This window comes from Crocuta crocuta, unplaced genomic scaffold (genome assembly GCF_008692635.1).
Source record: "Crocuta crocuta isolate KB4526 unplaced genomic scaffold, BGI_CrCroc_1.0 scaffold231, whole genome shotgun sequence".
NCBI classification, from domain to species: domain Eukaryota; kingdom Metazoa; phylum Chordata; class Mammalia; order Carnivora; family Hyaenidae; genus Crocuta; species Crocuta crocuta.
The window spans coordinates 4,504,744-4,517,364 of NW_027528357.1; the positions used below are offsets into that span (position 1 = coordinate 4,504,744).

The 12,621-nt window shown below is 40.0% G+C and overlaps 1 protein-coding gene across 2 annotated transcripts in view; it reads right to left on the reverse strand.

The window, feature by feature from the left end:
• MAPRE2 (microtubule associated protein RP/EB family member 2) overlaps positions 1-12,621 on the reverse strand; it is a 158,970-nt gene that overhangs the window by 127,975 nt on the left and 18,374 nt on the right. For both annotated transcript variants that reach the window (XM_077753813.1, XM_077753812.1), the window contains exon 2: positions 2,331-2,392. Coding sequence is in view for 1 of the 2 variants with exons in the window: in XM_077753812.1 (XP_077609938.1) it covers positions 2,331-2,392 (62 nt within the window). In the remaining variant the exon portion in view is untranslated. The remainder of the gene's footprint in view (positions 1-2,330; positions 2,393-12,621) is intronic.

Consider the following 12,621-nt stretch of genomic DNA (forward strand, 5'->3'; position numbering starts at 1 on the left):
AAATATACAAAGTAGACTGAACCAAGCCAACTAACAATCACAAAATTGGAGGCTACTATGTATGGCACATTGATATAATTGTATTCTAGGGATAGTTCTGGAGATCTTGAAAGAGGCTTATGACTAACACTAAGGAAAACACAAAGTTCACATCCAGTATAGAAAAATAGGAATGTTTGTGAGAAAAGAAAATATACAAAAAATAAAACCCACAAAGTTATTTTGGGAATCATGTTATTATGGGTTATTTTCTTCTTTCCAAACTTTCCTATATCATTTTTGTAATAAAAATTGGTATAGTCAACATTAATATTTCCTTAATGTGGCTATAGTTTCCATAGATTTTCCATAGTCCTATTTAGTGAGAACCAAAGCATAATATCAAATTGTCTACTCAACAGCTATGCTCCAGGATTTAACTCTAGGATTCAAAGGATACCTCACTAGGGAGGCTATTCTGGGTCATGAGGTAGAAGGTACAGGTATTGTTGTGCATAGTGCAGAAACAGATCTGGATAAGAAGCAAGCAGCTAGACTCAGTCAAAGATTCTCAGGAACCACGGAAGTGAGTGAGAAGACTCACTCAAGCAACTATTAATACTAGAGGGTTAAATAAGGAGGCTGCAACCCAGAAGGGATATGAAGAGAAAGGAGAGGAATTAAGAATAGCAGTCTTCTTGGTAAGGGGATAAGAAATGGTGGAGAACTATTCTCTCACAAGGGTCTATAAACTATGGCCTGCCAACCAAACGCCATCTACTATTCTGTCAATAAAGTTTTATTGGAACACAGCCAAGGCCATTCATTTATGTATTGTGCATGGCAGTTTTCACACTACAAGTTGAAAAGTTGTGACAGAGACTGTATGGCCCATAAGGCACAAAACATTCTTGATGTGGCTCTTTACAGAAAAGGGAGCATTTGTCCTGTAATCCTAGATATAAAGACATAAACAGATGCCCTGTTTTAGGCATTACGATACTTTTTTCTAGTACTTTTTCTTGGAACATACCAGCCTAGGAGATAGCCATCTATAGAATTTATCATCCATATGCAGATACTTTTGAGGGTGAAAGGGGGTGCTAATGAGACCACGCTCTAAGACAATGAAGTAAATCAGGACTGTCTCAGACACATGGGGCCCCTACTGGAAGGGCGTAGCAAAAGAGGTTTTAAAGAGCACTCAAGGTCTGCTTCTATGAAGCAAGCTGAAGTGACTTGTATCTCCTTGGCTCTTTCTATTTCAATTGCCCTTAGATGCTTTTCTACTTCCTTCTGTCCCAGACCTGGTCCCTGAAACTGTTTGGATACAATTGAGAGTTCAGTATCTCCAATTTCATTAGAGCGAAAGGAGAAAAGTTTACTCATCCCACTTAAATAATTTATTTCACATCAATACATGAATTTCATATCTGCCAATTTCATGTGGTTTAATACCAAGACAACTCCTTAAAATGCTATTCTTTTTTAGGATTTACGCTTTCTTTTCTCAAATAATTCAGAAATGACCAGGAATCACAGCATTTGTCACAATCAAACCCCAAACCAAACATATTATCCATTGATTTGGGCTTTTAATATTGATACTTTTTTTTGGTAAAAACTTTTCATATTGGGGGTAAAGAAATAAAACTAAAGATGTTTAGAGTATTTTTTGGTGAAGTTGGACATTTTACTATGAGACTGTTCTCTGAACAATAGTAGCTCAGAGAGTTGAAACCTCTGTGGATGGCTTTCTAAAGATTGCCATCTGGTGGAATTTCAGTTAATCGTTCCTTTGTTCTAGGGAGTTGCTGGAGGTGAGTGAACCTCAAAGGCATTAGACAGACTCAGAATGCCAGTGAGAAGTAAGCAAAATTCAAATGATAGGGTCTCAAACACAAATCCAAAACTGAAAAAAAAAAAAAAATGAAGCTTTGAGTCTTTGCCTCCTTCCCAAATCCTCTCCACGGTCTATTGTAAAGTCTGAGCATTTGTCTTCATTTGATTATAAATAAATGAAATAAAAAATTTGTTCATAAGTAACACTAAATGTCCTGAGATTACTTGACCACATCTTGATATTCTCCCTTCGCTTATCACTGATAATATCTCCAAAATTAAACTTTAATTGGTTTGGCCATTTTTAGAGGAATTGCTGACAGCAGTTAATTAGCCTTAATACACTTGGGAGATGGATTATAGTTTGAAAAATAATGTTTTAATGGAGCACGTTTACTGGAATACTTTAACGTATAAGAAATTTTGAAAATAACTTGTTACAAAGACATCAATATTTCAATTTCATCCATAGACAAGGATTCCCACACCATTTTATATTTAAACCTTACCTTGAGCATCCAGGCTCTCTCCCTGGCTGTCGAGACGAACTGGACCGGTGAGAAGTGGGATTCTGGGATAATAAAAAAAAGAAAAAGAACATTTAATAGGATGAAAACATAGGAGCAAAGAGTTCGTTGGGTGTGGTTAGCAATGAAAAGGGACATCGAAACATACACACAGTAACAAAATACAGTTGGTTTTACCATAGGAGAGAGATTAAGTTAGGCAAGCAAGAGGGCTCTCCATCTATACTTTAGATCAATTTTTAGGTTAATGATGGTTTGTGAATATTTAGTATGTCATTTTAATGAAAGTAATTTATTTTTTCACCTTTCTCCCTGATAGTCTGATGTAATGAGAACTCATGTATTAGCAAGAAGCAGGGCCTCTACTGGGGTATCAAAGGCCAACATCAAACTTCCTTAAACTTCAGCTTATTTGCAGGTTTTATTTTATGTTTTTAGAGTAGGCTCCATGCCTTGCGCAGAGTTCAATGTGGGGTTTGAACCTGAGCAGAGAGATCAAGAGTCAGACGCTTAACCGACTGAGCCACCTAGGTGGCCCCTATTTCAGGTTTCAGATCTAACGTCAACACAGGCTGATTCTTATAGTCAAAAGATATTTTTAAATAGTTTATTCATTTTTAAAAATTTTTTTAAATTATAAAAAAATCTTTATTTTTGAAAGAGAGAGACAGGCCAAGCAGGGGAGGAACATAGAGAGCAGGAGACAGAGAATCCAAAGCAGGCTCCAGGCTCTGAGCTGTCAGCAAAGAGCCCTACATAGGGCTCAAACCCATGAACAGTGAGTTCATGACCTGAGCTGAAGTTAGATGCTCAACCAACTGAGCCACTCAGGTGCCTCAATAGTTTATTCATTTTTGAGGGAGCGTGTGAATAGGTGCGCGTGTGTGCGCGTACGCACACACACATGTGCACACGCATGCATACACACACACACATACACACACACGGCTGAGGGAAAAGCACAGAGTGATCGGGAGATAGAATCAGAAGGGGCCTTCCTGCTGACCGCAGAAAGCCTGATACAGGGCTGGAACTCAATAACCTTGAGATTGTGACCCGAGCCAAAGTCAGATGCTTTACTTACCGAGCCACCCAGGTACCCCTAGTCAGAAGATTTTTAAGAGGACAGTCATTCTAAACAATGCCAGGATCCATCTTAAAAATGTATACACCAACAAATCCTAATTTATGTCAATTAGCTATTTCTCTTCAAAACATGCTCTCACTATGTAATAAGAGTAAACTGTTGAAGGACAGATCTAATTCATGAGGCTAAGAAATGTATCTCTTCCAGATTTGAGGGTACAGTGTCAGGGTGGGGAGTGGATGGTTACTGGGGAGACAGTTTATGGCTCAAGCTGATGCTGCTAAAAAAGACCCAATATGTCTATGTGCACATCTGATGTGGTCTTTCCACCACCCCAAGAAACAAGTCAGAAATGACTGCTGCCTCCCACCTAGGCCCTCACCCTGCACATTGCTCTTCTGAAATGGTCCTGGAACAGAAAACACAAATGCCTTTGGTGCTTACTTGTTTTTTCAAAAAGTCAATTGCATAAAAATAAAGTATTTGTGGCTTATCTGATGCAATGTGATTAATCCTAGACATAGTTCTGGAGATGTTGCTTGGAGATTTTTTTTTAAGGAAAGGAGGGAGGCATTTTACACCTTTTCTGTAAGAGAAAGTGAAGACGGTAAGATAGTAGAAGAAAAAAATATAAACAAGACAGTAGGATAATAGGTGCAGAGAGTATATAAGTAAAGGTAAGAGCTGATTTTTCAGTGTTATGCTATTCAGTACGGGAGCTTAAAAGGCATTTGTTAATTTGGTTTGTCTAAAAAAATATCAGAAAATTTAATATACATGGTCTTAAGGACTGAACTCTGAGGAAATAACTATTTTTTTCTTCTAATAGAATAAGTAGAATTTCTTTACATAATTTAGAACAGAGTTTAATTTCATAGCTATTTCACATCTTTCCATAAATTTAATGATAGCTGATTTTAAAACATCAGATAAAAAACGTTCCCCCCATGTCATTTTCCTAAGTCTTCCAATCTTCCAGCAATTAACTGAATTACAGTAAAATTTTCATTTGCCCTATTTAGCTATGTTACCAGGGAAAGTATTGGCCATCTAGCTAAGAAGCAAGAGTACAAAAGTTCCTAGTTTACCTATAAACTAGATAATTCACCCTTAGAAAATTCAGGATTGGCTGTATACAATTGGCCTTTTTCTGTGTCTGACAATGACCCATTGCACATTTTTCAACAGCTGTAATGGATCAGTTTGAATGGGATCATTTACTGAAAACTGTACACCAATCATTTATACATTTTATCTAATTTAGTGTTCAAAGTCTTAATACCAATTAAGAAACTGAGGTTCAGGGTAGTGGTGCAAGATGTCCATATCATGCATCTAGAAAGTAACCCTTTCTAAGAGTCTGATGGACTCTAGTGTCTGCTCAACCTTCCATCCATAGCATACCATTGTAAAAGCCAGGCCTTTGCCATAGATTTGAAACCCACGGACAATCTTTGCTCTGCTCTTGGCAGATAAGTGCTCAATAAGGCACAGCCTTGCAAGGGTGGAGGCTCAGGTTCCCCCACTGGTGGGGGTGGCAGGTGAGACAGTGTTTTCTGTGATGTGTGACAGCAGCAAAGCAGTTCTTATCCATAAGTTTCACACCTTATGTAAACATTAAAAATGGAGCACAGTATAAATACAATATAGAAAACTATGAAAAACCTAGAAAACCTTTGAGACCTAGGACCTGGCAAAGAATCCTCAGCCTTGATAGCAAAATACGTTCCATAAAAGGGAAAGTTAACACTGGGTTTTATCAAAATTAAAAACTTTTGTCCCTGTGAGTTGGATATAAGTAAAGGTATAAACTAAGAAAATACTTGCAAAGCATAAGAGGACTAGTTTCTAGAATACATAGAGTTCTTAAAGCAGAAAAAAAATTCAATTGGAAAGTGGGCAAAAGACATGAACAGGCATTTATCTGAAGAGGACATATAAATAGTTAATAAGCACATGAAATGATATTTAACATTAGTCACTATGTGGGTGAAAATTAAAAACCATAAGGAGATATCACTGCACACTTAGCAGAATGGCTAAAATAGTGACAACATGAAATACTGATGAGGATGTGAACAAACGAGAACAGTCATATCACTTGTAAGAATGCAGAAAGGTTCTGCTACTGTGCCAAACATTTGTTTTGTTTACTTTTTTATTTTTATTTTTATTTTTTTAGAGAGAGCAGAGTGTAAGCTGGGGGAGGGGCAGAGAGAGAGGGACAGAGGATCTGAAGCAGGCTCTGTGCTGACAGGCTGACAGCAGAGCGCCTGACATGGAGCTTGAACTCATGAACCGTGAGATCATGACCTGAGCCAAAGTCAGACGCTCAACCAACTGAGCCACCCAGGTGCCCACATTTGTTTTGTTTAACATGCAACTACCATACAACCCACCAATTGTACCTCTAGGCATTTTCCCAGACAAATTAAAACCTATGTTTAGAGCAGTTTTGTTTTGTTTTAGCAGTAGCCAAAAGCCAGAGACAACCCAGATGTCCTTCAACAGGTTAACGGATAATCGAACTGTGGTACATCCTTACCATGGAAAGCTACTTAGCAATATAAGAGAACGATTGATACAAAACAACTTAGATCAATCTCCAGAGAATTATCATGAGTGAAAAAAGGCAATCCTGAAAGGTCATATACTGTACGATTACATTTATCTGACAGTCTTGAAATGAGAAAAGTGTAGAAATGGAGCACAGATTAATGGTTGTGGGGGTGGAAGGGGAGAGAAGGAGGAGAGGCAGGAAGAGGGGGTAATTATAAAAGGGCAACATGAGACATCCTTGTGATAGAAATGTTCTGTACCTTGAACATGTATCAGTGTCAATATCCTAGTGGTGATGTTGTAAGTTTGTAAGCTGTTGGGGTACCTGGGTGGTTCAGTCAGTTAAGTGTCCATCACTTGATTTGGCTCTGATTGTCATCTCCTAGTTATGGGATAGAGTCCTCTGTTGGGTTCTTCATGGGCAGCATGGAGCCTGCTTGTGATTCTCTCTCCCTTTTGCTCTCTGCCCTGTACCCAACCCCCCAATGCCAAAATGACCAACATAAAAATTTGTAAGATGTTACCCCTGAGGGGGAGAACGGAATAAAGGGTACATAGAGAGAGAGAGAGAGAGAGAGCTCCATATTGTTCCTTACAAGTACATGTTAATGTACAATGATCTAGAAACAAAAAGCTTAATTTAAAAAAGATTGGCCAGTAACTACAATTGAGCAGGAATCTCTCTCATTTTCTTATCTTTTCAGAGAAGAACAAAAGCCCCAAGAGAGTGGGCAAGATGGGGTTGGGAGTTTGCCCCACTTTGCACAGATCCAAGAAAAAATACCTCATGCATGATTCTAACATTCAGAAACCACTGCTGACAGCCCAATCCTGCCTATCTCAGAATTCTCTATTATCCCCCTTTTCCACGTTAACCTTTACAAACTTTCATTTCAAGTCAAAATATTGATACAAATATCTTCAAAACCAGAACTAACTTCTAAGTAGCAGTTTGATATGCTCTGCATTTTTGAAATGATCTCTCCTACCTTCAAGTTCATGCTATCCAAGAATTTCCAAAAATTCCCACCCTTACTGGCCTAGGGCTAGCATTTCATCTCCCACGGTTCTTGTGGATGCAAGGCAGGTGTTCTGTATTCTAAATTGAGTCACACTAAAGAAGCGCACACCTGCAACCACCCCTACACAAGAATGAGCTTGCAGAAATAAACTGAAAAAAAAAAAAAAAAAAAAAAAAAAGAGATTNTCTTTCACTTTAGGAGAGACCATGTTGACTTCTACTCTTCCTATTTTAAGCGTTAGGCAGTTTCTCAGAAATGAGCCAGCCACTTTCTCTGGGCCTGCTGGTTTTAACTGAAGAGAGCAAGTATCTTTGTTAGAATAAGAGTCACGACACAGCCAAACTCTTTAACAAAGCACACTCTCAGCTGCTATAAAAGTCCATTTTGCCTCGTCCTCTAGAAATTTCAAATCCTCTTTGAACAAACTCGGAATTCTGGCATCCTATGTGTAGGACGTAGAACATCTGTCCTAGCTTGAGAGTCCCCTCTAAAGACTGCTTCCATGTCTGACCATAACGCCACAGGTGCCTAAGAGGTATCAGAACCAAGAAGGGGTTGTAAAGATTTTCTAGTCATGCCCCACCAATAAAAGATCTTCCTCTTTCTTCAGTGTCCTATATCTAGCCAGTGAGGCTTCTGATCAATGCAAGGGTTATAGCGTTCTCTGCACAAAAAAGATGGGAGTCATTGCCTCTTCGGGTGCTTCTGGCTTTCCTTTCTAAGAAAGGAACACTGCTGGGACGTGAACAGAGGTTTTCCCCTCAGGGGAAGGGCCAAGGGATCTTTGGACCTTCAGAATGAGGGGTATCCTCAGTTCCAAACTCCAGTTATAGATCACATGCTTTAGTGTGGGAGGTCCACAGCTTTCTAGGAATAAAGCAGAATGTAAGCATTAACAGAAAGTCACAGGCTGTTAATCCTTAGGCTGATCCTACTCCATATTAGCCTTCTCAAGAGCCCTGCCTCTGCCAAGCACCACCTCAATCAGTGGCCTCAGTTTGGTTGGTTGGACTCAGGGCCTTCCCCAGAGCAGCTGATGGAGGCCAAGAGCCGGCCCAGTTCGACTACCTCAGGGGACCAAGAGGCAAGACTGCCGGGAAGCACAGAGCTGAGCACACACCAGGGAAACCAAAACCAAAGGAGATTATCTGGCAAGTAAAGGAGGTCAAATTACACTGAATCTTGGGCACGGAGTGTGGTACAACGCATTCCTCTCCTTAAGGAAGGCAGACTACAAAATGACCCATATTGTATATTTAAGCGCTTTTGAAAAATTACAGCTGGCAGATAAAGGGATTTTGGTGGTATACATTAAGAATGGTAATGATGTTATAAACTTCTTTTGGTCGTGAGATTTAGGCTTCTATAAAAATAAAATATAATCCCCCCCAAACTGTCTTAAGTCATAGCTATAATAAAATAGAAATTCAGTTATTTTCGTACAAACAGAGCCTCAGCCCCCTCTTAGAATCTTCCTTTATCCATCTGCTGCTTCCTATGTGAACCAGGATTAAAATAATTGGAGAGTGCCCTTTCTATTCTAGAATAGACCATCCACAGTGCTAAAGGCATGAAAGTAAAATTAAGAAGACAGACCTGAGAAACGACATGAGAAATACCACGTGTATTAATTCTGTGAAAGGTTCTTAATAATTACATGACTTCACTATCCTTTCATCTGTTTTTAATCAGATATCCTTGAAAACATTTGGAATGGAAAAACAGCTCCTTTCTTCACAGGCTGACTGCTAATAAAATGTAGCAGAATGTTCATGAATAAGGAAAGTAGCACAGTGAATGGTATCAGATTCACTTCAAGAGCCCAGCATCCGAATTTAGGGTTTGGGTTATAGTGGAAACGAAATCCTCCCTTTACGTGTGTCCTATCTTTATAGTCTCATTCTTTTGACCATCCCAAGAAGAAATACAGTTACAGAACTGTTGGAAGGGTAACAGGGGATCTAAGTAAGACTTTGGCCATGGCAAGAAGGTTGTTACGACGCCAGGTAGGAAGGGTTGCTAAGACTTCTCTCTAAAGATGGATAGCCATTGTCCAGTTATAGTGTTGTGTGGGAAGATTTTCAGCAGTCTGTTAGAAGTGTTAAGTGGGTGAAACTTCTTGAAATATGCAGGATTATTTGCTTAGCCTCAACCCCCCAAGTTTTCTGGTTGGGGCTGTTGTGCATCCCGTAATGCTCATGTGACCATCACCAACACTGTTTTGGGGGGCCCTACTGTGGGGTTTTCTAGGGGAGATCCACTTATAAAATATTTGGGGGCTGGCTCAGTAATTATTTAATGGGGAAATTTATGCTAAATTCCACTCACCTGGAATCTAGTGAAGCTCCAGAAAGGAAGTACAAATTATGTTGTCATGGATAAAACTTGGGTGGGTCGGTTGCAGAGTCTGGGGAAACAAGCCCCAATCTAGTATAAGAACTAAATCCGGGCAAAATACCCAACTTGAAACGTTTCTTAAAACCTTTTCTTTCCACAATTACGCAGGTCTATAGCTCTTTTTTTTTTTTTTTTTTTTTTTTTTTTTTTTTGTGTAGTTCTATGGTGTATTAACACCAATACAACATGCACATAAGCTGTTATTTTATTTTCTGGACAGCCTGGCATTAGGATTGGTGACTGATAGCCAGCTGGACTGCTCTTTCCACAATGGCTCTGTGGTTCTTACAAGAGACGTTATGAGTAATCTCTACACAGTAAGATTTGTTGCACATCAGCAACACTGTAAGCTTCTTGATGTTGTGGACCAGAAACTTCTGGAAGGCACTGGAGACAATGTGCTTCATTTCCTTGTTGCTCCTGTAGTCAATGTTGGGCACAAGGTCTGGCCCTTGAATCTTCTGTGTTCCCTATGGTCAGTGCCTCTGGGTTTCTACCAATTGTGCTTAATTTTGACACATCGGTCTGACCGGTGCCAGACGAATTTCTTTGTTTTTTTTGTTTTTTTTTTTTTTTTAACAATCCTGGGCTTCACCAGAGGTCTCAGGGTGGCCAGGACCCCAAACAGGAGATGGCTGCCACCTCTGCAGGCAGCACCCAGTAAGAGTATGGCTCTCCATTTTATAAAAATGTTTCACGCGGATCATCTCACCCAGATCTTGAAATCTCAGTTCTTTCTCCACGGGTTCACTGTGCTTGCCTTTTGGCTACTGCCTTTCACTCCTTGATTTTTCTTCCTTAGAAACGCTCATCCACTATGGAGTTACAGAGCCATCTAAATCAGTTTTTCCCGGATGGCTCCCCTCACTCTCTGCCTTCCAAGGAGCCTTTTTAGACATTCCCTCCTGGTCACCTCCCTCTACCTCAAAGAAATTAAATACTACCAAAAATACCAAAAATATATTTTGTCTGTTAGGTTGAGGCTTAGATGGCCACAAACCATTGTAATATCTAATTTTTGTCCCCAGTGAGAGGGCATGCTCCAATCCAATTGAACACATCATGTAAGGTCTCTGAGCTGAGATGTAGGGATACAACCGTGAGCAAGGCGGCCCTTGTCCTCTCACTCAGTCAGATACAAAACCATTTTTGGCCTAACCCTTAAAGAGATCATCAATCACAGGAGCTTACTGTAGGAGGTCACACAGCTGAATAAGGACAGAGCTGGACCCCAAACTCTGGTCTTCCAAGTTCAAATCACATGCTTTCCTATGGATTGGTTCTGACCCACTCCCCCTTTTTCTTCCCCCATGTCAGGCTTTCTTTGCATTTTAAAATTCAATTTCATATTTTTGAAGCAACAGAGCACCAAGTTTTAACCTTCTTAAGTTTTTTTTATATGTAGTTCCTGTTCATTCATTTGTTCAACATTTAGTGAACACATGAACACAGTTACCACATAAGTACAGCCATTATGTGTCAGGTGTGGTCCTAAGTATGTTCCCTGAATCTGTTCATTTACTACTCACTATAACCCTCTGAGGGATGTGATTTCTTAGTTTTATCTTACAGATCCATGGAGGCTTGTGGCAGGGCCGGGACTTTGGACCTCGTGAACACCATGTTACACACCTGTTATGTCCTAGGCACCCTGCTGGACGCTGGGGCTCTACACAGTGAGCAAAAGACATTGCAGCCATCCAGCGGCTGATAGACACACTAATAACAATACATGAGGCTCTGACTACAAGCACATGGACAGGGAGGGTCAAGAACAAAAAGGAAAAATGTAGTTCTCCTGGATGATCTGTAGGATTTGAAAGCCATTGTTTTCGTCATTCTGAAAATTAGAGAAAAATAAGTATTTTACTTTTTAGGTTCCTTTATGCCAGTGTTTTTCAGATTTCAAGGGAGCTGGGAATCTTAAGATTCAGATTATGATTCTATAGGCCTGGGGTGGGGCCTAAGATTCTGCCTTTCTAGAATCTTCTAGAGGATACTGCTGGTCCAGGAACTACACTCAGTTTCAAGGCATAGAATCTGTGTTTAGAGCTCTTCCCACAATCTGCTATGTGCTGAGTTAGATGGACCATTCATTCAGATGATCCCAGCTGACATAAACTCATGTATAGCTCAGACCTTGTCACTAAGGATGGACCAAAGCAAAATTTAGGAGGTAAAGTCCATCCTTGGAGCACATTTTTTTCCTTACTTCTCTGCCCTCCCCCAACATCCCTAATCCTCCAGTGGTCATGCACTCATCAAGAGTTTCAGGTCCTTAGACAAAGTTCTCTGCTTTCCAGGAGGATATGTACCTAATTAGCTAATCTGTGCAAATGCATTAGGGAGTGCTAATCACAACCATTTGTTATTTCTTCTCTGCTGACCCGAACAGCTGGTTCTGGATGTGGTTACACTGGCGCCCTCAATGAAGCCATGGTTATCACCGCTTGCCTAGAGAAGGGACTCTGCTGAATTTACCACACACACCCCCAGTGTGCTTGAGACACAGGAGGATGTTCAGGTGAGCTACCAAGTAGTCTCTCTAAAGCAAAAAAGGACAAAACAAAAAAACACTTAAGTTTGCAAAAGCTAATGCTTTTTGGTAACTCTAGTATACTTGAACTGTCATTTTACCTTAAAACAGCAGGTTCAAAGTAGCTTTTGAGATTGCCAGGACTTTCTAACAACACTCCTGGTCAAGTCACGATGACTTCTCTAGGTGCACTTGCATTTTTTAAAAAAAATTTTTAATCTTTGTTTATTTTCGAGAGGGAGAGGGAGAACAGGAGAGGGGCAGCCAGACAGGGAGACAGAATCTGAAGCAGGCTCCAGACTCTGCTCTGTGCTGATGTGAGGCTTGAACTCACAAATTGAGAAACCTAATCTGAAGTTGGATGCTTAACCAACTCAGCCACCCAGGCGCACCCCCTCTTTTTTTTTTTTTAAGTTATAACTTGCACTTTCAAACTGAGGGAAAATAAGCAACCCTCAATGCCAGAATATTAATAGTCCTCATTGGTGGTGGGCTGTATATCAAAATGGATTTATCAACCGATTTTTTGAAACCCCATGCATCTTTCCATGGGAAATAGGAGGCTGTTACAATTCAATAGCTTTATTAATGAAAGGGAACTTTGAGGATTCTCTACTTAGAGAATCCAACTCTCCTTTGTAAACCTGCCTGGCATAAAGAGCACTGGATCTG